This window comes from Xyrauchen texanus, chromosome 12 (genome assembly GCF_025860055.1).
Source record: "Xyrauchen texanus isolate HMW12.3.18 chromosome 12, RBS_HiC_50CHRs, whole genome shotgun sequence".
NCBI lineage: Eukaryota > Metazoa > Chordata > Actinopteri > Cypriniformes > Catostomidae > Xyrauchen > Xyrauchen texanus.
Window position 1 is genome coordinate 37,199,514 of NC_068287.1, and position 25,211 is coordinate 37,224,724.

At 36.9% G+C, this 25,211-nt stretch overlaps 1 protein-coding gene across 3 annotated transcripts; it reads left to right on the forward strand.

Annotated features, from left to right (window-relative positions):
• scn4ab (sodium channel, voltage-gated, type IV, alpha, b) lies at nt 1-24,872 on the forward strand. Of its 3 annotated transcripts, XM_052138649.1 has the most exons (27): nt 1-230; nt 1,101-1,425; nt 1,581-1,699; nt 2,928-3,017; nt 3,201-3,329; nt 7,271-7,335; nt 7,500-7,754; nt 7,940-8,003; nt 8,159-8,300; nt 8,970-9,167; nt 9,287-9,400; nt 9,735-9,843; nt 9,968-10,206; nt 10,352-10,525; nt 10,858-11,214; nt 13,755-14,141; nt 16,440-16,509; nt 16,626-16,780; nt 16,854-17,027; nt 17,128-17,250; nt 18,010-18,294; nt 18,410-18,463; nt 18,553-18,694; nt 18,778-18,878; nt 19,039-19,309; nt 20,086-20,196; nt 24,363-24,872. In XM_052138649.1, exons 1-27 carry the CDS (start codon nt 133-135, stop codon nt 24,377-24,379), a joined length of 4,368 nt encoding a protein of 1,455 aa, XP_051994609.1. In that variant the 5' UTR covers nt 1-132; the 3' UTR covers nt 24,380-24,872. The 3 variants fall into 3 exon arrangements, with proteins under 3 accessions (XP_051994609.1, XP_051994606.1, XP_051994608.1); XM_052138646.1 differs by lacking the exon at nt 24,363-24,872 and having other exon boundaries at nt 9-230; nt 20,086-22,349; XM_052138648.1 differs by lacking the exon at nt 24,363-24,872 and having other exon boundaries at nt 9-230; nt 10,352-10,507; nt 20,086-22,349.
• Nucleotides 24,873-25,211: the final 339 nt, after the last annotated feature.

A 25,211-nucleotide genomic window follows, 5' to 3' on the forward strand; every position in this document is an offset into this window, starting at 1 on the left:
CTTCTGAGGAGGCGGGATCTTATCATAGTCCAGCTGGTTTAAAAAAGTAAATGCTGGCAACAAAAATAAGCAGCCAGTCTTCAAATTTGTTGAGAACATTAACTCGACATAGAAACTGGAGGGACGGCAGCAATGCATAAACAAAAGATAAACCTGCTGGAGGTTTGGCATAGGAATCGTGCAGCTCCCACAAACAGAGCCAAGAATTTAAAACTATGGCCTCATCAACTGTAAGTTTGAAAATTATTAAAGCCAGTTACTATTTTGCTCAATATGCTGTCATTATCTTTTTTGTTGACCGTGCTGTGCAAATAAATTGTAATACTTTGTATTTTACTGAATAATTAATTACACAATTTTGACAACACAGTATAATTTGTGTCTTGTTTGACTGAAAAATTTCCATGTTGGCTAATTTTTACATTTTCTATGTTCTGTTGTACATTAAAGCAATGACAAAAACTAGACAAAACCTCTTAAAGAACAGCACTAATATCTGGATATTTCATAATTTTTTAGATGTGCAGAAAATTAAAGTTGTTTTTATTTGTATAGTGCTTTTAACAGCACACACAGTTTCAAATCAGCTTTAAAGGTGCTGTAAGTGATTTCAGCATCTATGCTATGGTTTGCCATCTATATCATCTATAATATAATTTTGGTCCATTTTCCTAGAAAACTGTAAATTATTTATTTGTATATATGCTATAAGTTCATTTGGTCGATGTTGAGGTAAACACTATCATATAAATCACTTTAAAGCTAACATACATGGACTCAAATCCACAAAACTGTACATACCAATTGTTTACCTTTAATGTTTAACTAAAACTTGTTTAACTTGCATGTGTAATGTTGCAAAAATAACTTTGGCCGGTCTAATCTGTTTGCGATGAGAATTTACCACGTGTACCATGGAGACATAAAGGATTGATCTTTAAATTGATCTTTAAATTCATCATTCTGGGTTTGTTTATAGAAAGTCTTGCATTTACAGCATTTACTAAAGTTTCTTTATTTTTTTTCTCTCTCTCTCTTTTCATTCCTTACCAAACTTGCTTTATCACTCTTCTCTTCTACTCTCCTCTCTATACCTGCAGATCACAGCTGAGAGACCCCGAAATGGTGGCATCCCTCATCCATCAGAATGTCAAGATGGCGCGTTTACTCTCACCAACAGGCAGCGATGTTTTTCGCCCCTTCACTTGGGAGTCCCTTGCTGAGATCGAGCAGCGGATGGCTGAAGAAGCTGCCGAAAGGGAGCAGTTAAAGGCCCAGAATATTGAGGTGAATGAGGAGGACCTGCCCAAACCCAGCAGTGACCTGGAAGCGGGAAAGGTCCTGCCATTCATCTATGAAGACCCTCCATCAAAGCTCCTCAACGTGCCTCTTGAAGAGTTGGATCCATTCTACAAAGCACAAAAAGTATGTGGCATAAGTGAAATGCTGATGTCTATAAATAGTTTTGAGTCTATGATGAATCTCCATTTGAGAATAATGGTTCTATTTTAAATAAGAAGCAAAAGATATTGATAAAATTAGAAACATTAATTTATTATGTCCATTTTTCTGTTTTACAGACGTTCATTGTGATCAACAAAGGGAATACAATACATCGATTCAATGCTGAACCTGCCTGCTACATTCTAAGTCCCTTCAGCTGTGTTCGACGAGTAGCCACACGAATACACATACATTCATATCCTTCAAATTCAAAATAACCAATGAAGACAGTAGTTGTGTATAAGATTGCTGCATGTAATCCATATAAATAATGTTAAAGGGGTCATGACATACTCTTTTACTTTTATAGTATAATATAGTTTATTATAATATACTATACTTTTTTTTCAATTAATTTATATATATACACACATATGGCCCACTTATAATGTTAGTAAAGGTTTTTTTTTTTTGGTTTGTTGTTGTAACACATTAGTCATAATTTAGTCATCTATAATAATTTTCCACCTTGTCTTTGGTCCTCTGCCTAAAACACTCTGTTTTAATCTCTCTGGCCCTTTAAGACTTCAATGTAAACTCCCACTGTTATGATTAGCTAACAGCATGCAGCCCTTCCAATACAGCCATATTTTAAATGCAATCTGCTTTCAGGATTAACATGTTACACACATCCAACACATTTCTTCTAAATACATTAAACTGTTTACTCAAGCAGCACCGTAAACTATCAAACAGTCATGACATGTGAAATATTAATGAGTGAAACTGTTTACTTAAGGTTTTGCTGTCCAATGCTGTTTTAACTGTCCCATCCTTTAATGACAGTTCCTTTGCAAAGCTTGAATCATATTATAACTGGTTCACAAGCAATCCATGCAGATATGAGCCGAAAACACATACAATCCATGCTGAAATATTCTGAATACCCAAACGTAATACAATCCACGGTGATGTTTGGTGCTTTTACTGGATTCAACAAGCCAAAGCAGAAACGCTTCACATCTCAAATCTTCCGTGTTTGTTTACACACAGGACTGCATGTGTTTTGCCCAGTCAGTGGTAGCAGCAGAATGAGACACGTTTTTAAAAGTTGTGATTGTGCTGCTCTTAAAATGCAGCACACATCTCTGGAAACGCCCATCTAGTGCTTGTTTTCAAAATACCAACAATTAAAAATAGCACAGATGGGTGCAAATATGGTCCACGTTGCCAGCTGAACTGCAAGAAAGCGCAGTTGAATGAAATAAAATGAAAGAGAGTAGGCCGTTGATACCCCCCACCCCGGTCGGAAATGGCCCTGCTGGGAAGAGTTACATTTATGCTTCAGGTTTTAAATGTGATCGACTCTTACATTGACAGTTTGCCTTAGAATTCCAAATTGGTAAAAAGTCTCTCTATTTATTTACCCAGTGTGGTATGAAGAGCAAATCATTCCTAATAAATTCTCCTTTACTCCACAATAAATTGTTTAGAAAGTTCATCATGTTAACCGTCTTGTCAAACTTTCTGTTCATGACGATGAGTGACCATCCAGCCTGGAGCACAACAGTAGAGTAAGAATTGCACTATATCTCCAAATATTTCAGTTAAATTTTGAATAATCAGAAAAGAATGTAAAATCCAAACTTTAAATAACAGATTGTAAAGTCCAATAGGATGTTGCATTGCTGTCGGTCACAGCAGTGAAGGAATTTGCCCTGTTGATTAATGTTGTTTGTTTCCTAATCTTGTGATAGATATGCTTTCATTGGCATTTACACATTTGAGGCATTGGTAAAGGTGCTATCCAGAGGCTTCTGCATTGGAAATTTCACATACCTTAGAGATCCGTGGAATTGGCTAGATTTCATGGTCATCATTATGGCGTAAGTATGGCCCTGAATCAATGTAACCAGATTGTAAATTCTGTCATTTGTAATTTACTGAAGAATATGAAAAATGTGCAGAATTTTCTCAAATTTACTTAAAGGTGCATTCAGTAATTTTTTTCTCATTAAAAAAGTTTATCTCCTTAAGACATGAATTGTAATTTTGCAATATATTTAGGAAATCATGACCACTCACATTAAAATGAAGACTCTAGTCATATCAGAAACCTTTTAAAAGCTGTTTCATTCTACATGGAGAGGGTCCGCACATGGGGCTGCCATGTTAGAATCACATGACCAGCCGAATACTACTCGCTTAATCTAAAGTAACCGTAAAATTACATTTACAGTAAATGTAATTTGACTCTTTCACTCATAGATTAAAGTAATCATGGCTACAATGGCATCTTAAACTGAAAACTATTTATTTTGAATGATGCTGCATCCAAGCCGCTAGGTATCAGTGTAAGTCCAAAATGACACACAAACAAAAGTTACAGAGTGCACGTTTAAGAAAAAGTATTTAAACCAAAAATGCTGTTCTCATTAAAATGTTGCCTTTTAAACTCTTAAATTAGCATTTTGGTTAAAAGCATATGGAAGTATTCACTTAAGAAGGGGATGGAAATAATTTACAACTTTATTTTTAACAGTAGTTCCCATAATCAGATGCCATTCCAAATAGTCTGCATGGTGTGCCACTAATCAGGTTCTGCCCGCTTAGGGTATGTTACTTGACCATGAGATGCACACAGATGCATAAGCTTCTGTCATTGTGAAAATAGTCACTCAGACTTGAGAGGTCAAAGGTCTGTGTGTTTACAGCATTACCAAAGCGTAATTAGGCTGCCTTCAGGTCCTGGCAGTGTTGTAGTACACGAGATCTGTCTTCAACATTTGAGGCATTGGTAAAGGCATGTCTCGAGACACTTTTTTGAAGGTCTCGGCCTCGTCTTGGAATCGACCGCATTGTTACTCTGTCTTGTCTCCATCTCAGACAAAGAAGAATGTGGATTTGTTTTCAAAACCGGTCAAGACCACAACTGTAGGGATATAACTAAATTGCCTGTTCATTGTCTGATTTATTGTTAACAGCATTATTGTGACTGAATGTAAAACTTCCTGCTTAAAAAGCAAGCAATAACTTGACTAATTCCTCATTTGAAATGTTTGTTACTGTTAACGGTTAAGTTGATTTCAGCTCCTTCGTGCTTGTTTGTAGTTGTTTGCTCATAGAAAACATAGGAAAATTCACACACACACACACACACACACACACACACACACACACACACACACATTCACCTCTGCAATGCCTTTTGATTATTTTATCAAGACATTTCTCATGGTACACACAAAGATCAAAGATTCCCCCATTTAGCCTTAACAGACTGTAGGGGCAAGTGCTGTTAGCAAGCACCTATGAAGGACGGAACGGTACACAAGGTGGTGGGTGGCCAGCACCACACCCAACCACCTCTGTCTCCCCAGTGGCAATGTTTTTACACACCACACCAGGTACTCATTTTAGGCTGAGTCAACCTAGGGGAGGCCCAGGACCAGTTCAGGACCAGTTCATCACCGGTGTTCATTACTGGTGTTGGCCTTGAGCAGGAATCAAACCCATGTTGCTAGGTTCATAGCGAATCGCGCTAACCGCTACACTACCGCTCCACCAAGCACTGTGGCACACACGCGCACGCACGCACAGACGGATATCAATAAAAGAGGCAAATGAAGAGGGTTTTATAGGAATGTGGATCTTTCAGATCAATTTGAGGAGTGCCTATGTTTTGAATGTTCCACATGCAGTGTGAGTCAATCATCAGAGTCATGCAGTGTGGGACTTGCACTGGTCTGATCTGGTCTTGGTCTTGACCCGGTCTCGCCCTGCCTTGGTCTTTGTCTCAACTTGGTCTCATCCCCTCAAAGTCTTGGTCTTGTCTCGGTCTCGATACACTCTGGCCTGGGTCTTGACTTGGTCTTGGTTTAGGGGATCTTGACTACAACACTGGGTCCTAGTTCCCTCAAGGCAACCCCTGTCCTCAGCTTCTCCATTAACCTCTCCCTGGTACAACTTCACCTCCCGTTACAATCACTGCCTGGCCGAATAAAAATGCTTATCTGCTTGTGAAGTGAGATCACTTACCAGGCTTATTTTTAGCAGTAAATCTCAGCTTCACACTTTGGCCTTGCTCAGAACACTAAATGGCTGCAGTTTGATGGAGCTACTGAATGTATTCCAATACTATTGAAGACCCGATGCTGTTTGTCTCCCTCCAAAAACTTCAGATATAGATAGGCAGGCAAAAACGTATCATTAAATGACAGCTGTTCTTGAAGTGTTGTCCAATCATGTATTACTATTTCTGGATTCCCTTAGCTCAAGGATGTAAGGGACTATCTAAAAACTCCACACACAGTGCTAAACCATCAGCGGTGTCCAAGCAATCATTCAATTGTCTTGTAAGTTATACATAAAAACTAAAATCTTTACACAGGATTTTTAAACATAGTTTTATAAATAGAACATGCAAGTAAATTGACCCTGTGCTAAGCTCTTTTTACTTGCGTGTATCCTCTCTGGGTAACTTGTGTCACTATTACAAATGACCCAGCAACAACTTTTTTTATTATTATTATTATTTTTATAAAATCCCTTGCAATGTTTTAGTGCACTGTGAGGACTTTTTAGACAGTCCCTTAAGCACTCTCTGGAATATTTAATGAATATCGACTTTAAAACTAATTTTACCCCAATAAAATATATTATACATTTACTATGCATTGAGGTTTTGTTTAAATATAATTTGTTTATATTTACTCTCAGTGGAAAGGAAAATAAGCAAACCACTCCAACCATTTTACCACTCCAAACTGTGGGGGTCAGGCTTATTGACACAGGGATACCGGCTCTCCCAGGCCTCCCCTTAGAACTGCCCCTGCTGTAGTCACTAAATTCAGCTGTTGTAAAAACAATATTGATGTGCTTTCAAAACGTTTTTGTTTAAACTTACAAAAAGGTTGTATTTGCTAATAGTAAATTAACAGTGAATATACTTTTACAGCATTTGTTAATCTTGGTTAATTTTTACAAATACTGTTCTTTCTTTTTTATTTCTACATTCAATATTGTTGCATTAACACTGGTGCATTATGAAGTAAATTGAGCAATAGTATTTTTTATATAAACATTAACATTTATATAAACATTCAACTTTATATACATTTATATAAACATTTTTTTTTCTTTTAAGGATGCTTCTGATAATGCATTAATACTTGGTACACTCCATAGTCTCTCACAGTGCTCTAATCATTTTATATTCAAATTTTAATTGACTTCTGTACTACATGTCCTTTAAATCTATTACATGTTGCATGCAAGTTCACAGACACAATCATTGCATACAAGGTACTAGAAATGTCATCCAATTGCTAAAGAGAAAATTGGAAATCTCACTTTGCCATAGGTCCTCGGTTTACACATAATGTTCATATTTGGCTGTGATTGACTGTTGCACTCAAGCTAAATATAGTCTACACTGAACTGTATCTTTTACACTAGCAATTTCTACACTCATTAGACCAAACTCATGACACTTATATCTGTGACTCTACTTGTTCTAACGCTACAAAAACAGCCATATAATGGAGAAAAATGTATTTAGACTTATGCATTGTACAAGGAAAGGCCAAAGCATGAACTTTTTAGCAACAACATTTTAGAACAATCAAATAAATGTCACTTTTCTGTACAGTTATTTTTGTCTACCACATAAGTAGTCAAATTTTGTTTTCTGATTAATTATTTATTGTGTAGGAGGTTGACAAGTGCATTACAACCAAACTAACATGTCAGTGTTATTCTGCTTGATAGAGGTGAGGTCTGAGTTCTTAGGAAACAAACATTATGAGCCTGTTGATTTCATCCACAGGTACCTCAAAGAGTTTGTGGACGTCTATGATCTTCGTGCCCTGAAATTGATTACTGCAATTCCAGGTATACAGCATTTTAGTTAACATGGCCAAAATCTACAGCTTTTGCACATCACATACATTTCAGATTGCTTTTGTATTTTTGCATAATTTTTGCATTTTGTATTTCTTTTTGCATTATTATTTTGAAATGCAGCATCTGAGATTTTGTTTACCCGTGAATGCTAGGTGTAAAAACCAGTGTTGGCACTCTGATCCAGTCAGTGAAGAAATTGGCAGATGTCATGATTCTCACAGTCGTCTCTCTGAGTGTGTTTGCTCTCATTGGCCTACAAATGTTCATGGGAAATTTGCGTCAAAAATGTGTCCTGTGGCCTCCGATTTACCCAGAAGATCTGAGCATGAACTTCAATCGTACAGACTTTAATGAAACTAATGCTGCCAACAGCACATTCATCTTCCAGGAATATATTGAAAATCCAGGTGACTTTGACTTATTTTTATCAGTAATGTGACAGGAAGTGTAGTCAGCAGTCCATACACTGTAAATAGAAATAATAATATAATAAATAAATAATAACTGTTTCACTTCAGTCTTAGGAATTTGCTTAAAAAAACACACACACAAAAAAATAACACTAACTGATCTCTATTCCCTTTGTACACAGAGAACCACTACTTTATACCTGGTCATTTAGATGCATTACTATGTGGGAACAGCTCTGATGCAGGGTATGTTCTTCAAACTTGAAACCATATTTATATTTGCATATATTGTGTTCTGCATTACCAGAAATAAGCATTCAAATACATTGATTAACTACTAACAACAGATGCTATAGCATGTTCAAATTTAAATGACTGGTTCACTGTTATTATATTTACAGGAAGTGCCCTGAGGGGTACACATGCATGAAAACGGGCCAAAACCCAAATTATGGCTACACAAGTTACGACAACTTTGGGTGGGCTTTTTTAGCTCTTATTCGGCTTATGACTAAAGACTTCTGGGAAAACTTGCTTCACTTGGTGGGTATATGTGTTGTTTTGTAGTCAGTGCAGAATGTTCCAATTTTTTTTGTTTCTTCAATATAAAGTATGTGCTTTAGACATGTGAAAGTACTGAACTATACATAAGTGTGGTTAACAGCCCCTCAGTAAGATGCTTTTGACTTTAATGGATACGTTACATAATGTAACTATTGTATAATTATGATGTTTCCAAGTACTTGGCATAAATAATTTATATAGGTAAGCATGACATTGTTTTACTGAATTACCATACACTTCTTAATGAGTCTTTTACTCATTTTACAGTATATAAAATATCTAAAAGCAAGCTATATTGAGGTAGCCATCTTAGCTTCACATGATCAGCAGAATGCTACTCGCTTAATCTCAGTAACTGCCCTGTTATTGGACACTTTCATTCATGGATTAAATTAATCCTGGTTAACTGTACATAGGGAATTTCTGCAATAGCATCTGTAACTGGAAACTACTATGTTTGAATGATGCAGCATCCAGGACACTAGGTTTCAGTATAAGCAACTTTAACGGTTTTGAGATATTTTTACTTGAAAACAACACATGTACACAAAACAGTTAACTTTTTCTGTGTACTCCATTATATGATTAAAGATAATATCAGTCATAAGAAAACCATGCAACCACTGACATTTTTCTTGAATGTTACAGACACTTCGTGCAGCAGGGAAGACCTACGTGATCTTCTTTGTAGTCATCATCTTCTTGATCTCGTTCTACCTGATCAATCTGATTCTGGCTGTGGTGGCAATGGCGCATGCAGAGCAGAATGAAGCCACCAGAGCAGAAGCTAAAAAAAAGGAGGAAGAGTATGCAAGTATCATGGAAATGCTCAAGAAACAAGCCAAGGTTTGTCACATTCCTTTTCCATTAATCTATCTATTTAAAACCGTTCATAACTACTCCTTACAACTGAAAAATAAAAAAATACAGTATGTGTTAACATAAATGTTTGATTTGTTGAGCAGCAGAAGAGTGGGATGGTTAATGGAAGCAGAACCTCACTGTCAAGTAAAAAGAAAGATGATGATGATGATGACAATCATGATGGGTTTGCATTGAAACTCCTCTCAGGTGGGGAGGTACGTAGATTGCTATTGAAAAACCAACTACACCTTTTATCCATTTGTAATCTTCTTTTCTAGGGGTTAGTCTCCCTGGAGAAACTTAGATTAAGTACCTTGCTCAATGGCAAAATGGTGGTTAGGGATTTTTGTTATTCTACATTTCATGAATCACAGTTAATGAATCACGAATGTGGGGTTTGAAAAAGCAACCTTTGATTTACTAGACCATTTTATAGAATGTGTAGATTTCACTGGTCTGTAGGCTTTTATTCACCCAGTGTCAAGACACTTGTCAGAGGGAAACGGCTATGTGTTTAATAATTCTAACCCTTTTGTTGTATCTTTCTAGATGGGTCTTGAGGTCACAAAGTCAAAAGGAAGAATTAACCACCTAAACATCCCTGACATGAGGATAAGAAAACCAGTTGCAATGAGCACAACAGACAATGCTTTAGATGGTAATTTAAAATTTAGTCTAAATAACAAGCTTCTGTTTAAAACAAATAAAAAATAATGAAGTACATGTGGCATTTACATTGTGAGCAATCTGGAAGCCAAGGCCATCTTCCCTTTGATCAACAGAGTTGGAGGATACACAAAGAACATGTTCTCCCTGCTGGTACAAGTTTGCTGACATATTCCTAAAATGTGATTGCTGCATGCCATGGGTTAAATTCAAGAAGCTTGTCTACTTATTCGTGATGGACCCTTTTGTGGATCTGGGCATCACCATCTGCGTTGTGCTCAACATGTTGTTCTTTGCAATGGAGCACTATCCAATGACTGAAGAGTTTGAAAACATTTTAAGTGTGGGAAACCTGGTAAAGCATTTTACAAAGTTTTATGTAGTACAATCAATGTTAACTTGAACCATCAAAGTGTATATTAGACTAAAACTTAATGGTATAGACATGTTTTGCCATTGTCCAGAACTTGATTGCTTATGATGTGTTATTTTCCCTGCAGGTATTCACATGTATCTTCACAGCAGAGATGATCCTAAAACTTATAGCATTGGACCCATATTATTACTTCCAGGATGGCTGGAACATATTCGACAGCATAATTGTGACCTTGAGTCTGTTGGAGTTGTACTTAGCCAATGTTGAGGGCTTTGGTGTGGTAAGGTTCTTCCATCCGGTAGGTAAAACTTCATTAGGCACTTTCCACCATTGGGCGAACAGTTACCATTGCTGAATGGTACCGGGCTCATTGACATGGTTTATTTGTCCATTGTGGTGCTACATTATCGGCATAGATTATACTGGTTGGCCACTGAAAAGTGATCAGTTGTGATCAATTTGTTCAAATGGAAATGCTACTTGAACCATTACCCAATGACCTCAGAACTGCAAAGCCAATGGTGGACAAATGCCTAATTAGGTGAATTTACTGCTTTTTACAGGTGGTACCTGAAATCTGATTTTAGTGTTAAAACGTTCAACTCAAATCATGGCTCTGTTTTGTTGCAGCTTCGTGTGTTTAAGCTGGCAAAGTTCTGGCCCACTTTTAACATGCTGATAAAGATCATCAGAAATTCTGTGGGTGCCCTTGGCAACCTGACCCTCGTCCTGGCCATTATTGTCTTTTTCTTCGCTGTGGTGGGCATGCAGCTTTTCGGAAAGAGCTACAAAGACGGTGTGTGTAAGATCTCGTATGACTGCCAGCTGCCTCGCTGGCACATGGCAGATTTCTTTCACTCATTCCTCATCATCTTTCGTGTCTTGTGTGGGGAATGGATTGAAACTATGTGGGACTGCATGGCTGTGGCTGGCCAAGGCATGTGCATCGTCTTCTTCATGATGGTCATGGTTATTGGAAACCTGGTGGTAAGTGGGTTAACACCACAACTGACTACTTGCACTGAGTCTCATGACGTACTTCCTCTTTCAAATAGTGCGGCCCGCTAGTTTCCAGCTAAATGTGTTTAAATGTGCTGTAGTGGCCTAGTTCCAGAATCGCCACTTAAAAGGAATGATCGAAAGAGTATTTTAAAATATGGATCTTTTAAGTGATAGCAGAAGAAATATTCTGAACATTACCATGTACAGCTTCTTCAAAATTCATTGGAAGAACAGTTTTCAGAGCTTTAATTCAGACCGAGCTGATCTGAGAAAGCAATGGCATGTATATACTCCAATCCAAGCACATTTCACTGTTTCTCCTCACATAGATGTCTGTACCAGACATTTAATCACAGATCAGCTGGAAACACAAATGACAAAATATGGAATGAATCTAAGGGTGTCAGCACCAGTGGCGCTCTTTGAATTAAACAACTACGTGGGAGAGAGACGCGATGAATGCATGCATCTACCTGTTTTTATTAAATGTATTTTTTTATCCTAATAAAAATCAAATGATAAAAAAAAGCCTAGGCACAGCACTACGAATGCAATTGAACAAAGATACGTATATTGAGATGCATTTTTACAAGTTGCATCTGAAAAATGTGCTGCCTATCTCCTTTACACTGCATCTACATATACCGATCAGCCACAACAATAAAACCGCATGCCAAATTTTGTGCTGGTCCACCTCGTGCTGCCAAAACAGCGCCAACCTGCCTCTCAGAATAGCATTCTGAGATGCTATTCTTCTCACCTCAATTGTACAGAGCTTTTATCTGAGTTACCGTAGACTTTGTCATTTCAAACCTGTCTGGCCATTCTCTGCTGAACTCTCTCATCATTTCTGTCCACAGAACTGCCGCTCACTGGATGTTGCAGTTACAGAAATACTCAAACCAGCCCGTATTGTACCAACAATCATCCATGTGATTATCTAATCAGCCAATCATGTGGTAGCAGTGCAGTGCATAAAATCATATATGGGTCAGGAGCTTCAGTTAATGTTCACATCAACCATCAGAATGGGGAAAAATGTGGACCGTGGCATGGTTGTTGGTGCCAGATGGGCTGGTTTGAATATTTTTGTTACTGCTGATCTCCTGGGATTTTCACACACAACAGTCTCTAGAATTTATTAAGAATGGTGCCAAAAACTAAAAAACATCCAGTGAGCGGCAGTTCTGTGGATGGAAATTCCTTGTTGATGAGAGTGGTCAACAGAGAATGGCCAAACTGATTTGAAATTACAAAGTCTACAGTAACTCAGATTGCCGCTCTGTACAATTGTGGTGAGAAGAATATCATCTCAAAATGCTATTTTGAGATGTGGGTTGGCGCTGTTTTGACGGCACAAGGGGGATCTACACAATATTAGCAATTTTTAATGTTGTGGCTGATTGGTGTATAGAACAAACCACATTTCAAATCTTGATAATTCTCTCAGAAACTTTGAATTGTTGGAGAAGTCTTTTCAAGATAAATAAACTGTGGCACTTGCCACATGCTTGGCAATGTTCCCTGTGAATTTCTAAATAATTCCCTGTGAATTCTCCGCAAGCCTAGACAGATGATGCTTGGGATGCTTGAGAGGGTGGATCTGTCAGATATGCAACGTCAAATTGCGTATATCAAGACCATGCAATCCTCTCACTAGAGGTTAATTTTACTTAATATATATATACAAGAATCAAACAGCCACTGACTATAAATGTTGGCAGTTGGATTTATGTTACAGTTATTCAGAGACCAAAGAGGAAATGGCTTATGTAAAGAAACAAAAGCGACAAGCCAAGAGCCAACACATGCATTGGCTTTTGTTTTGGATCCCTAGAGGTCTGGATTGCAAAAAAAGAATGATATATATTAGCAGGCATATTTCATGCAATGGGTTCTATTTTCAGGTGTTAGGCGCTAGCTAGCGATTGTGGCAGGGTGGAGGGCGGGGCCGGGTTGTGATTATACACACCTGGTCCCTTATCAGGCTAATTAAGCCTCCGAGAGGGATAAAGGCCAATGGCAGACGGTAGTGTGACAAGAGAGAGATCGTTTATGGACATGTCCGTCGTGTGTGTTTGTTTCAGTTTATCATTAAAATATAATTTATATTGTCAAGCCGGTTCTCGCCTCCTCCTTTCCATTGAACTACGTTACAACGATGCTCATCATTTAGGTCTTTATTGAGAGTTGGATGTAAGTTCTTGGCTCCAAGGGACAATCCTGAGATTACTTGAAGAGCAAAGTGTGATGTTTCAAATACCTATGTGTAATAAATACCATAAACAGAGAACTAAAACAATCAACCACCTATAGAAAAAAACTTTGAACTACAGTACGTTAGCAGAAATTGTGGTATAATCACAGTACTACTGTAAAAACAGAGTTACACATGGTATTTTTAAGCTTAGGTATTGCAGTACTACTATGGCACCAGTATAACTCTAGACATTATAGAGTTTAGGATGTGTTTTCAACTTTGCACTAGTAACAACACTGTTTTTTCTTGTTCTTTTCCTGTACAGGTTTTGAATCTATTCTTGGCTTTGCTACTCAGCTCCTTCAGTGGGAACAACCTGTCAGCTTCTGACGATAAGAGCGAAAACAATCTGCAGATTGCCATTTCTAGAATTACACGAGGCATTGTCTGGGTAAAGGCCTTCATTACCAGACATGCAAGACAGCAGCTAGGTCTGAAGCCAAAGGAAGAATCCAAGAAAATTAACAAAGGGGGCAATAACATTAACCTGAAAATGGTGGATGGGCGGGATGACAAGGGCCACCCTGGTGGGGCTGTCTTGAATTCCAATATGACAGTTATCAAAGTCCCTATAGTCAATGGTGAATCTGATGATGATGCTGACAGCACTACTGAGTATGAAGACAAAGAGGCTATCGATAGTAATAAAAAAGTGAGTATACCTCAGATCCCTCACCTCTCCACCCCTGCTTGCTTGAGGTGGAATCATCTGGTGATAACTTGATAAGCAGACATAAACTACGATGGAACTCATTTACCAAATATAGTATATATATATATATATATATATATATATATATATAAATATAATTTATATAGGAATTACAGATGTGAATACATAATTCGCTCATAAAATAACATCGAATAGCATCTGAAATCTTGTTTTGGTTATTCTGAAATGTCGGACACAAAGAAAATGTTTTGTCAAAATGTTTGGCTACTATTACCCGCCAGAACTAAATGACACGCTTTCTCTCCCAAACATAAGGCCTCTGCCATGTAATGCTAGCAAACATGAAGTTCATCAGAATTTATATGCGTGCTCTAAACTACAAGTAATTCATTACATTTGATAAAAGAGCAGCAATGGCTTCAGACTTCCATTTACGTTCCTATTTTGCTCCAGTGTTCCCATTAGTGACGGTTTTGTTCTTTTAAAGATATAGTTCACTCAAAAATGAAAATTCTCTCATCATTTACTCACCCTCATGCCATCCCAGATGTGTATGATTTACTTTCTTTGGCTGAAACCAAACAAAGATTTTTAGAAGAATACTTAAACTCTGTAGGTCTATATAATGCAAGTGAATGGTGGCCAGAAGTTTGAAGGTCCAAAAAGCACATAAAGGTAATCAATACAGTATTACTCCAGTGGTTATATCCATGTCTTTAGAAGTGATATGATAGGTGTGGGTGAGAAACAGATCAATATTTAAGTCCTTTTTTACTATAAATCTTCACTTTCACATTCTTCTTGTTTTAGTCGTATCACATTCTTATTGCATATCAGCACCTAATGGGATGGAACGAAAATGTATAGCAAAAAAATGGCTTAAATATTTATCTTTTTCTCACCCACACCTATCATATTACTTCTGAAGACATAGATTTAACCACTGGAGTAATAATGTATGGATTACCTTTATGTGCTTTTTGGACTTTCAAACTTCTGGCCACCATTCTCTTGCATATAGTATAGTAACTCTTATGTCTTTGATAGAAATCGCTTACATCATCGAGGGTCAGACTATCTTACAATTTGACCCAAACCATGTTGCAGTTCCAAATAAATTTAGCAGCTAAAGCCTACATTTTACAAATTTACAGCACTTAGCGAGTGCTACTTTTGGACCATAACTATTACACACAGAATCTCCTCTGTGTGAACAGTGAATGATACCATTCTGTGCAGGCACATTGCTAGACATAAAACTCTACTGGGGTACAGGCCCCCATTACTCATATCACTTTTCTTTTCTTTCTTGAAAGCCTGCTGCGTGCAAGAAGTGCGCAACACGATACACTATACAAACTTCCCTTGCTTAACCTACTATTCCTAGACTGCAACAAGTACTGGGAAAGATAAACATGTAGAGACATTAATCCTTATGAAATTATTTTAGTATCTTCAACATAATGTACATGAACATTCTCAACATGTTTTACGGCATAAAATGCATACACTGTATATGCAAATAACAAAACTGGAGAGAACTTTCTTGCACATTTGCATAATATTCTTCTATATTACACATTACTCATCAGGAAAACCTCTGTCAAGTAAGTCTATGGAATTGCTTTATCCAACGTCAGGCAAAACGGCCTCAGACGAAACGGCTTGAGACAAAAGGGCTCAGAATGAGAAGAATTGGTCGCTAGGCAGAGTTGGTAGCTAAACTGGCTGATTTTGGTTGCTAGCTTGCAAAACTAGCTGAGCTATCTCTAACTTTATAAATGCAGAAGTGTTGTTTCTATAAATTAATAACTTTTAATAATAAGAGTGTAAATGCCAACATCATATATCATGCAAAACATGAGCACATTGTTGTCATTAAATGAGTCTGCTTTTTTATTCCAACCATTACTCCTGATCGGAAGCTTCCGTAAATATTTAGTTCATACATAGGGTTACATTCTACCTAAGTTTAATGGTGCAACACTCAAATATTTAGTAGTGCGTAAGCTGGTGCATCCGGACTTGTGTGTGTGTGTGTGTGTGTGTGTGTGTGTAGCTGTGTGTGCTGCAGTGGCTTTGGTTATAGCAAGTGCACAGGCGTGCGTTGCACGGATACGGATTTCTGCGTGCATGCATCAGATGCACGTGCCCCAGTAAAAGGGGTCTAGTGACGCCTCTGATTCTGTGTGCAGCTTTGTGTCTCCCTAAAGATGTTAGCTCCAGCACATCTTACTAATGAACTTGAATTATTTCTGAGATAATTTATTTTTCCAGAAACTATTCCAGATTCCAGAAAATATTGTTGAAAAAGATTCCACCATCCCTGAGGACTGCTATACAGAAAGTGAGACTGACATTTGATCAATGACTTGTTTATACAGTAGTTTTGAATTTCAAGGAAATAAGTTTCAGAATTTTATCCCCATTATACTAAACCGTTTTGTTTGCACGTGTTTCCAGATTGCATGAGGCAATGTCCTTGCTTGGATGTTGACATTACCAAAGGTATAGGAAAGGCATGGTGGAACTTTCGTAAAGCCTGCTTTGCTATTGTGGAACACAGCTACTTTGAAACCTTTATCACCTTCATGATCCTCCTTAGCAGTGGCGCTTTGGTGAGTATGTCAATAAGCCATTTATACTCAAATAACTAAGAATCCCCATTTACGCATATAATATTTTTATCAGGCATTTGAGGACATATACATTGATCAACGAAGAATGATTAAAATCATCCTTGAATATGCGGATCAGGTCTTCACCTATGTGTTTGTTATTGAGATGATTTTGAAATGGGTGGCCTATGGCTATAAGGTGTATTTCACAAATGCATGGTGTTGGCTGGACTTTCTCATTGTTGATGTAAGTACTAGTTGCAAATCAATTTGATGATATTATTTAATAAACCTTAAATGGACTATCAATACATATGCTAATGGAATAATAATATTTGTTTCTGCAGGTGTCTTTGATCAACTTGACAGCAAATATGTTAGGCTTCTCTGACCTGGGGGCCATTACATTTCTCAGAAGTTTGAGAGCTCTGAGACCTCTTAGGGCTCTCTCCAGATTTGAAGGAATGAGGGTAAGTATGTGTACAAGTAAATCACTAAGACTGAATTGTGCCTGGTATTTACATGCACTGCCTCTGCTGGTTTAGCACCCAATTCATTAGTAATTCAAGTAATTATTCAAATCAGAAAACGGCATAAATTCACCCACAAAACCTGTGGTAACTAAAATTTGCACGCTGCAATTCCAATCTAGTGGGTCATTTCTGACTGATCATTATTTGAAGAATTACTATTGCCATAATCTATATAAAATGTACACAAACTTCGCTTTTGAATAAAATTAAGTTTACTGTCTGCTTTCCTCAGGCAGTAATAACACGATGTTAATTGTGCCATATTGTAAATGAAGTGCTTCCTTTAATGAGCCTAATGTACATAGAAAGGAGGTGTGAAATAACATTGATTGAATTACACTCAGTGCTATTTCAGTGCTGATTGTGCTTGCTTAAACTAGAATGCGGGTGGTTAGTGAATAATACAAAAGGTTTTTGCACTGAAATATCAAGCACAATTGGAGCAACTGTTTACTGAATTTGCCCCATTGAGTTTTCTGCTGTCACTCTCACCTTTAAATAATGTCTTAACTAATAATATTAGTACTCCTTATCCTTAAAAAAATGTAATGTCCAATTTATTATGTATTCTTGAACTTACTACAATCTTAACATTTAAAAATTAAAAAGGTTGTCTTAAAGGTTGACAGTCCAACCAAGCTAAGAGTTAAAGTTGCAAGATCAAGTTCCAGGTACTTATGCTGTCAATATGCACAGGTGGTGGTAAAAGCCCTGGTGGGGGCCATCCCTTCTATCTTCAACGTCCTCTTGGTGTGCCTTATGTTATGGCTCTTCTTCAGCATCATGGGAGTGGGTATGTTTGCTGGAACGTTCTTCCACTGCTTCAACACAACATCCAAAGAGATGTTCCTTCGCTCTGAGGTCAACAATAAGACTCAATGCATTGAGCTCATAGAGGCTGGTTATGTGGATGTGCGATGGATGAATATGAAGGTCAACTTTGACAATGTAGGCATGGGCTTCCTCTCCTTACTGCAAGTGGTAAGCATTAATGCCTGCAGTTATATATACCCAAAGGAAATAAATGTGTACACCAATAAATTACACAGCTGAGCTGCAAATCGATTTTTTAAAATGTGCTTTAATTGGTTTCCAGGCAACTTTTAAAGGATGGATGACCATCATGTATAGTGCTGTGGATTCCCAAAATGTAATATAATTTTTAATCATTACGGTTTTCACCATAAAAGAGTTTTGGTCTTCACGTTGAATCTTAACAAGTGTTTTTGTTCCGAATAGATTGAAGTACAGCCGGAGTATGAGGCAAACATCTATATGTACCTTTTCTTTGTTATTTTCATTATCTTTGGCTCCTTCGTCCCCCTAAACCTATTTATTGGTGTCATCATTGATCATTTCAACCAACAGAAAGCAAAGATAAGTATCAGCTATAGATCTTCTACACCAGTCGCAACACTAAACTATTTTCTGCCTTGGAATCATGGTCTCTGTCTCTATACTTAGGAGGTACTGACATCTTCATGACAGAGCAGCAGAAAAAGTACTACAATGCCATGAAGAAACTTGGCTCCATGAAGCCACAGAAACCTATTCCAAGGCCTGTGGTAAGAAATTAGATCTATTTTCTCAGTTTAATTCTTAAAAATGTAACTTTATTCCTCAATAGTCTCTAGACTGATCTATAATTATATTACTAACTGCCATTCTCCTTCTTTTAATGATCTTCTCTGAAATATGCTTCCTGATTATATCTGATGTTTGAAGAACTGCTTTCAAGGCCTTTTATTTGACCTGGTCAACAAGCCGTTCTTTGACATCTTCATTATGGTGCTGATCTGCCTGAACATGGTGACCATGATGGTGGAGACAGATGACCAGAGTGCAGAAAAAGAAGTAGTTCTGTATCTTATCAATCTGGTCTTCATAGTGCTTTACGTTGTGGAGTGCGTTCTGAAGCTCATCGCCCTTCGACATCACTACTTCTCCTCTGGGTTGAACATATTGGATTTTGTTGTGGTCATTCTTTCAGTTGTAGGTAAGCACTCCTATAGAGCATGAGAGTCTTTTCTCCCAAGAGAAGCTGATTAATAACAGAAACTTGCAAACCTTTAAAGACTGATTTACCTTGAGGTCTGAGGTTGTTAATTGATAGTATGTGCTTCTGTTGACGCCATCAACATTATTATTATTATTATCGTTATTTCAACTTAACGTAAAAAGAAAATGTTTATTAGTGGAATTTCTAGTGAAGAACTACACTACTCATAATCCTTTAGAGAAACATCCATCAGTTAAAGAATCACACCAAATCATTTGCGTCGAATGAACACAGCAGTGACCGCCCACTCCCGTGAAACACTAGGAATGACACAATCGAGTCTTCCTACACTCTCAAACTGCTTGTATATTTGTAAATATCTGAAAATATTCATTACAATTAGATTATTTTCAATGTTTCATGAGATTGTGGTTCATTCCCTCATGAAAGACATTAAGTACGCAGTCTTGTACCTTTGTCTTTTTGTCTGATTTTCAAATAGAGTTTGCTTCAAATCAAAGTTTATAATGTTGTGATTCATCTCTGAGCTCATGGCTCATTAGTTTATGGTTTAGAATTCTTTATGTGGGATTTTTTTAAATCCCTGAGAGAAGAATCATTGGAAGAAATACTTCCGACGGCTTAAAAAGTGGGTGGGCATTGTTGCACTGTATTGTCAACACTCTATTGTCAGCTTTATTAATAGTAATCTCATGTAAACATACACAAAATTTATGTAGTATAAAAATGTAATACAATTCCCCTTTTCACAGGTCTTTATCTGGCAGACCTTGTTGAGAAGTACTTTGTCTCACCTACCCTTTTTCGTGTCATCAGACTGGCCAGAATTGGCCGTGTTCTGCGGCTCATTCGAGGCACGAAAGGTATCAGAACATTACTGTTTGCGCTAATGATGTCACTTCCTGCCCTCTTTAACATTGGCCTGATTCTTTTCTTAATAATGTTCATTTTTTCAATACTTGGCATGTCCAACTTTGCATATGTAAAGAAAGAAGCGGGAATTGATGACATGTACAATTTTGAGACTTTTGGGAGCAGTATAATATGCATGTTCATGATCACAACGACTGCTGGTTGGGATGGACTTTTGTTACCTATTCTCAATAGCCCCCCAGACTGTGACCCAACTAAAGAGAACCCAGGCTCAATGGTCAGAGGCGACTGTGTGAGCCCTGCAGTCGGAATTGTCTTCTTCTGCAGCTACATTGTTATAACTTTCCTCCTTTTGGTCAATATGTACATAGCCATTATTCTTGAGAACTTCAACGTAGCAACAGAGGAGAGCAGTGATCTCTTGTGCGAGGATGACTTTGAGATGTTCTATGAAACCTGGGAAAAGTTTGACCCTGATGCCTCTCAGTTTATAGATTACAGTATGTTGTCCGAATTCTGTGACACATTGAAAGAGCCACTGAGAATCCCAAAACCAAACACACTTAATTTGATCAAAATGGACCTTCCAATAGTTTCTGGAGATAAAATCCACTGTCTGGATATTCTTTTAGCCCTAACTAAAGAGGTTCTTGGAGATTCTGGGCAGATGGATAGAATAAAAGCAACAATGGAGGAGAAATTCATGTCAAACAACCATTCAAAAGCTTCACATGAGCCAATTACTAGCACTCTTAGACATAACCAAGAGGAGGTGGCCACTTCAATTATTCAAAGAGCATACCGCAAGCACTTGCTTAAACGCACCATCAAACATGCCTCATATATCTACAGAGAGAAGACAGACTCAAAGAGAAAAGATGAGGAGGTTCCAGAGAATGTGGGGATGATAGCTAAGATAATGAGCCGTTTCTATGGAGATCAGGCCATTGAGGATGACAACGACAAAGCTTCAGCTTTTTCTTTCCCTCCACAAGAGAAAAACCAGCCCAGGGGATGTAGTCCAGTGGTCAAGGATCAGAGTGAAATAATCTTGCACTCTGCCCCAATTCCCAACCCTGACTCCTCAACCAATATGGAGTCCATTGTGTAGCATGTTCCACCCATGGTATAAAATGAAGATTTAGAATGCACAGAATACTGAGACCCCTGTTCATCTTTAGAGTTAAATCTTGGCACACTTAGCCAGTATGAAAGAACTGTGATGGCAAAGAATTGCATTCAAAGTAACTGATGCAATCGAAGTGTCAGTACTGCCCTTGAGAAGACAATCTCAAACTGTTTGTGAAATGTCACTGGAAACTATTGGGATGCAAGCCTAAAGCCCTACTACAGATATTAAAGTGGTGTCATTTTTTAAAAAGTTTGGATCTACTGAACCATAGAGAACACTAGAGAAGTGAATGATTTAATTAGAACTATACATCATTTTCTATTGCTTACAGTCAGAAGATAAAAAATATATATATATATATATATATATATATATATATATATATATATATATATATATATATATATATATATATATGTATAAATTGTAAGCACAACAATGATATGATTTTATTGCATTGAATATGACAATATTTGAGAGTACACTATTAGTAAACACTGCATAGTAAGCCTCAAGTCAAATAAAAGTTAAAACTATAGGTTGCCAAAATAAAAAAAATTGTAAATATGTATTCTGTAATATTTAACTTTTTGCCTAACAAGCCTTTTTTGGGTTATAGGAAATATTGGAAATTGTTAATTCAAAGTATAAAGTCTGTGAAGTCCTCGGCTTACTTCTGTGGGTTGAATTCATTCATTTATTCATTTTTACTTTACTTTGTTGTCATTTAATATGAGCCAGATGGGGGGTTGTGCGATTTGCCTAGTATGTAGTGGTAAAGGAGGGTATAACTTTTAATTAAACGAATAAGGAAACGACAGTTCCAATGCCAATTGGCATATACATGAATATCCAAATATAAAAAAACTGAATATAAATAAACAAGAAATGCTGTTTATACAGAATATACAAAGAATAACAGAATTTAAGCAACATGTAACAACATTTAAAATATGACTTTTGGAGGCTATATTTGTATTAATTTTTTGAATAAACTTACGTTTTCTTAAATGCTTGTTGTTACACTTAACTTTTCATTGAAACTGTGAGAATCTTGGTATTTTTGGAGATACATTTAATTTGATTAAACATATACTGCTAAACTACACAGAGTTTTATTAACCCCCCCAGTCATACTGTGGCAGGGTGGAGGGCAGGGCCGGGTCGTGATCCTACACACCAATGTAAAGGGATCAATGCAAAGGAGGAGGCGAGAACTGGCTTGACAATGTAAATAATGGTTTAATGATAAACTTAAAAGACAACATACACACACACACATATGACGGACATGTCCGTAAACGATCTCTCTCTCCCGCACGATCCTCTGCAGTCGACCTTTATCCCTCACGGAGGCTTGATTAGCCTAATACTGGACCGGGTGTGTAGGATCATGACCCGGCCCCGCCCGCCGCCCTGCCACACATACATTCCTTATTTGTTAGTCCTATATTAAATAAACTTGAGTTGGATTACTTAGTAAATCAATTTAAAGTTTTTGATGCTTTCAGGCTTTCATAACACTTCCATTTTTACTTCTTATTTTGATTTTTGCAAACCAATGATGAGTAGAGAGATGGTGGGTTACAAGCACTAATGATGTAACTATAATAATGTGAATAAAATAATGCACATCGCAGAATGCTATTATTCCAAGAAGCCAACTGTTTTATTATATTGCATAGGAAAGAGTTGATTTATTTTATTTTGTTTACTATTTACTTTCTTGATTCCTAATAACCTATATTTTAAGGTTACCTAGTTCAACATTTGTTGATTTATATGGATGTTATGTACTCTTATAAAATCCAATTGAGCTAACACACTAATGAAAAGTCTGAAGCTTCAAAAAAAGGACAAAACAGAAAGTTTTAACAGTAGTTCAATGAAAAAACAAAAGCCAAAGATTATTTTAGTACTTTAATGTAACACTTTGTTTACTAAACATTTATTGACACCTCATGATTACAGTATCTGTTACTTGTTGCATCTGCTGAATGCATGCTGTGGATAACGTCGCATTTTCCACATATTGAAACATCTGTACCTTTAACTGTATATTCTTCCTCTGTTTACATTACTGGAATAAACTTTTTTTAATTTGTTTTTTAGTCTTTGCTTTCTATAATCTTCAAACACTTCAATAACAAAACAAAAATTCCACATTGTTTAGTTTAGTTTTTTATTGGTCTCTCAATTCTATATAGTTTTATATAATTAAATCACATAACATTCTAAATTGAATTAAAAAATTGTTTTACATAAATATTTTAAGGAATAATGTTGTGGAATGTTTTCCAGCTAATATGGCAAACATAAACAACCCAGTGATAAGGCAACAAACCATAAAAACTCAATTTTTGTCAATACATGTGCAATTTATATCACTTAGTAAGCTTTTTGTTTGAGGTGAAATAAAAGGGACATTCAGTTTACAAATGGACAATTTCAAGCAGACTATATAGTAAATACAACATCATGATTGTCTACTTGAGGGCATTTGTGACTCTCCAACAAACCTAATCATACACACACACGTCACCCCATTTGGACGTACGATAGATCTACTGTGGCATCGCCTGGATTACAGCCGCCCAAGTTCCATGCATACAAATAAGGTCAGAGGTGAACTGAGAGAGTGACCTTAGGACAGCGGGTCACTGTGTTATTACATGAAGCATGGTGTGAATATGCTCATTCATTTTCACTCCCATTGGAATGGCTCTCAGTAATGGTGGTTTAGTGTAAATACTTTTGTGATAAACTCTTATTTATTATTTAATTAGCCAATGATAATTTTAACCAATTGTTACTTAGCTTATAATAAATGTCTGCTTGGAGAGACTCTTAGAGTTTGGTTTGTTATAGATCACAGTAATCAATGTTAGTTGTTCAGCATTTATAATGAATTCACTTGCTATGTATAACACATTTATATTTATTATGCAAGTAGTATATTCTTCTTTGTAACATTTTACTCTGTTGTTGTTTTTTTTTTTTTTTTTGGATGACCATTTGCACTAGGTATAAACAGCACTTGACACACAGCAGGGCTGTTTGCCTTCCAATACTCTGGTGGAAACACAGAAATGTATGTCAAATTGCACCCTCAAGTGTCGCTGGAATTGTGTAGTGTGTAAAGACTGTGGATCCATTTTCTTCAAGCGGATGTCCCAAATTCAATTTCCCCCTTTGTCCCCCTTTTTCCCATCCTGTCTCCTGTCTCCACTTTTAATATTTCATTTAATACTACTTATAATATCAAATGGACATGGTGGGGAGTTGAACGGTTTGATGCAGGTAAAATGAACCATGCTTTTACTATAATAATATTGTATTAATTGGCTTTTTGGCCATAATTTTAATGCTATTAACCGTTGGTGTTGATATAGTAACCATGTATAACGTTGTGGTTTACTTTGATTTTACTACAAAATACTACAGTGATACTACAGTAGTAACCCCATGGTAAAGGTAAGGTTAGGTTTAGATTTTGGGGCTGTTGTAGGGTGTCTGTTGGACTCTAAATAAACACAATAAACACACTGCAGTGATGCCCCTAGTATCTTTCTTAGTATTTCATTAGCAAATGCATCTAACACTATTTGCAAAGAATATGCTTTTAGTTGCTATTTACCCTTAGTGCAATTAGCTGCTGCCTTTTTGTCTGTTTTGATATTCTCAATTTAGTTTATCACATTGTGTCCTCTTTTACTGAACTCCTAAATGGACCCTTAAAATAAGTTCCCCTGAATAAATTCAAGTTGTTATCCAGTGACTAACAAATATGGAAAACTTGAATACACTTGCAGTATCTTTTTATTTTTGCAAATAAAATCCAACAATTTCAAGGGACGTGGATTCTCAAAGTGT

What these genes read in the sequence shown, in the direction of transcription:
- scn4ab (XM_052138646.1), top strand. Translation starts at nt 133, where the DNA reads ATGCATAAACAAAAGATAAACCTGCTGGAGGTTTGGCATAGGAATCGT. An exon ending in CATTCTACAAAGCACAAAAA is followed by an intron (nt 1,426 to 1,580) that starts GTATGTGGCATA and finishes TCTGTTTTACAG; the next exon opens with ACGTTCATTGTGATCAACAA. An exon ending in TGGTAAGGTTCTTCCATCCG is followed by an intron (nt 10,526 to 10,857) that starts GTAGGTAAAACT and finishes GTTTTGTTGCAG; the next exon opens with CTTCGTGTGTTTAAGCTGGC.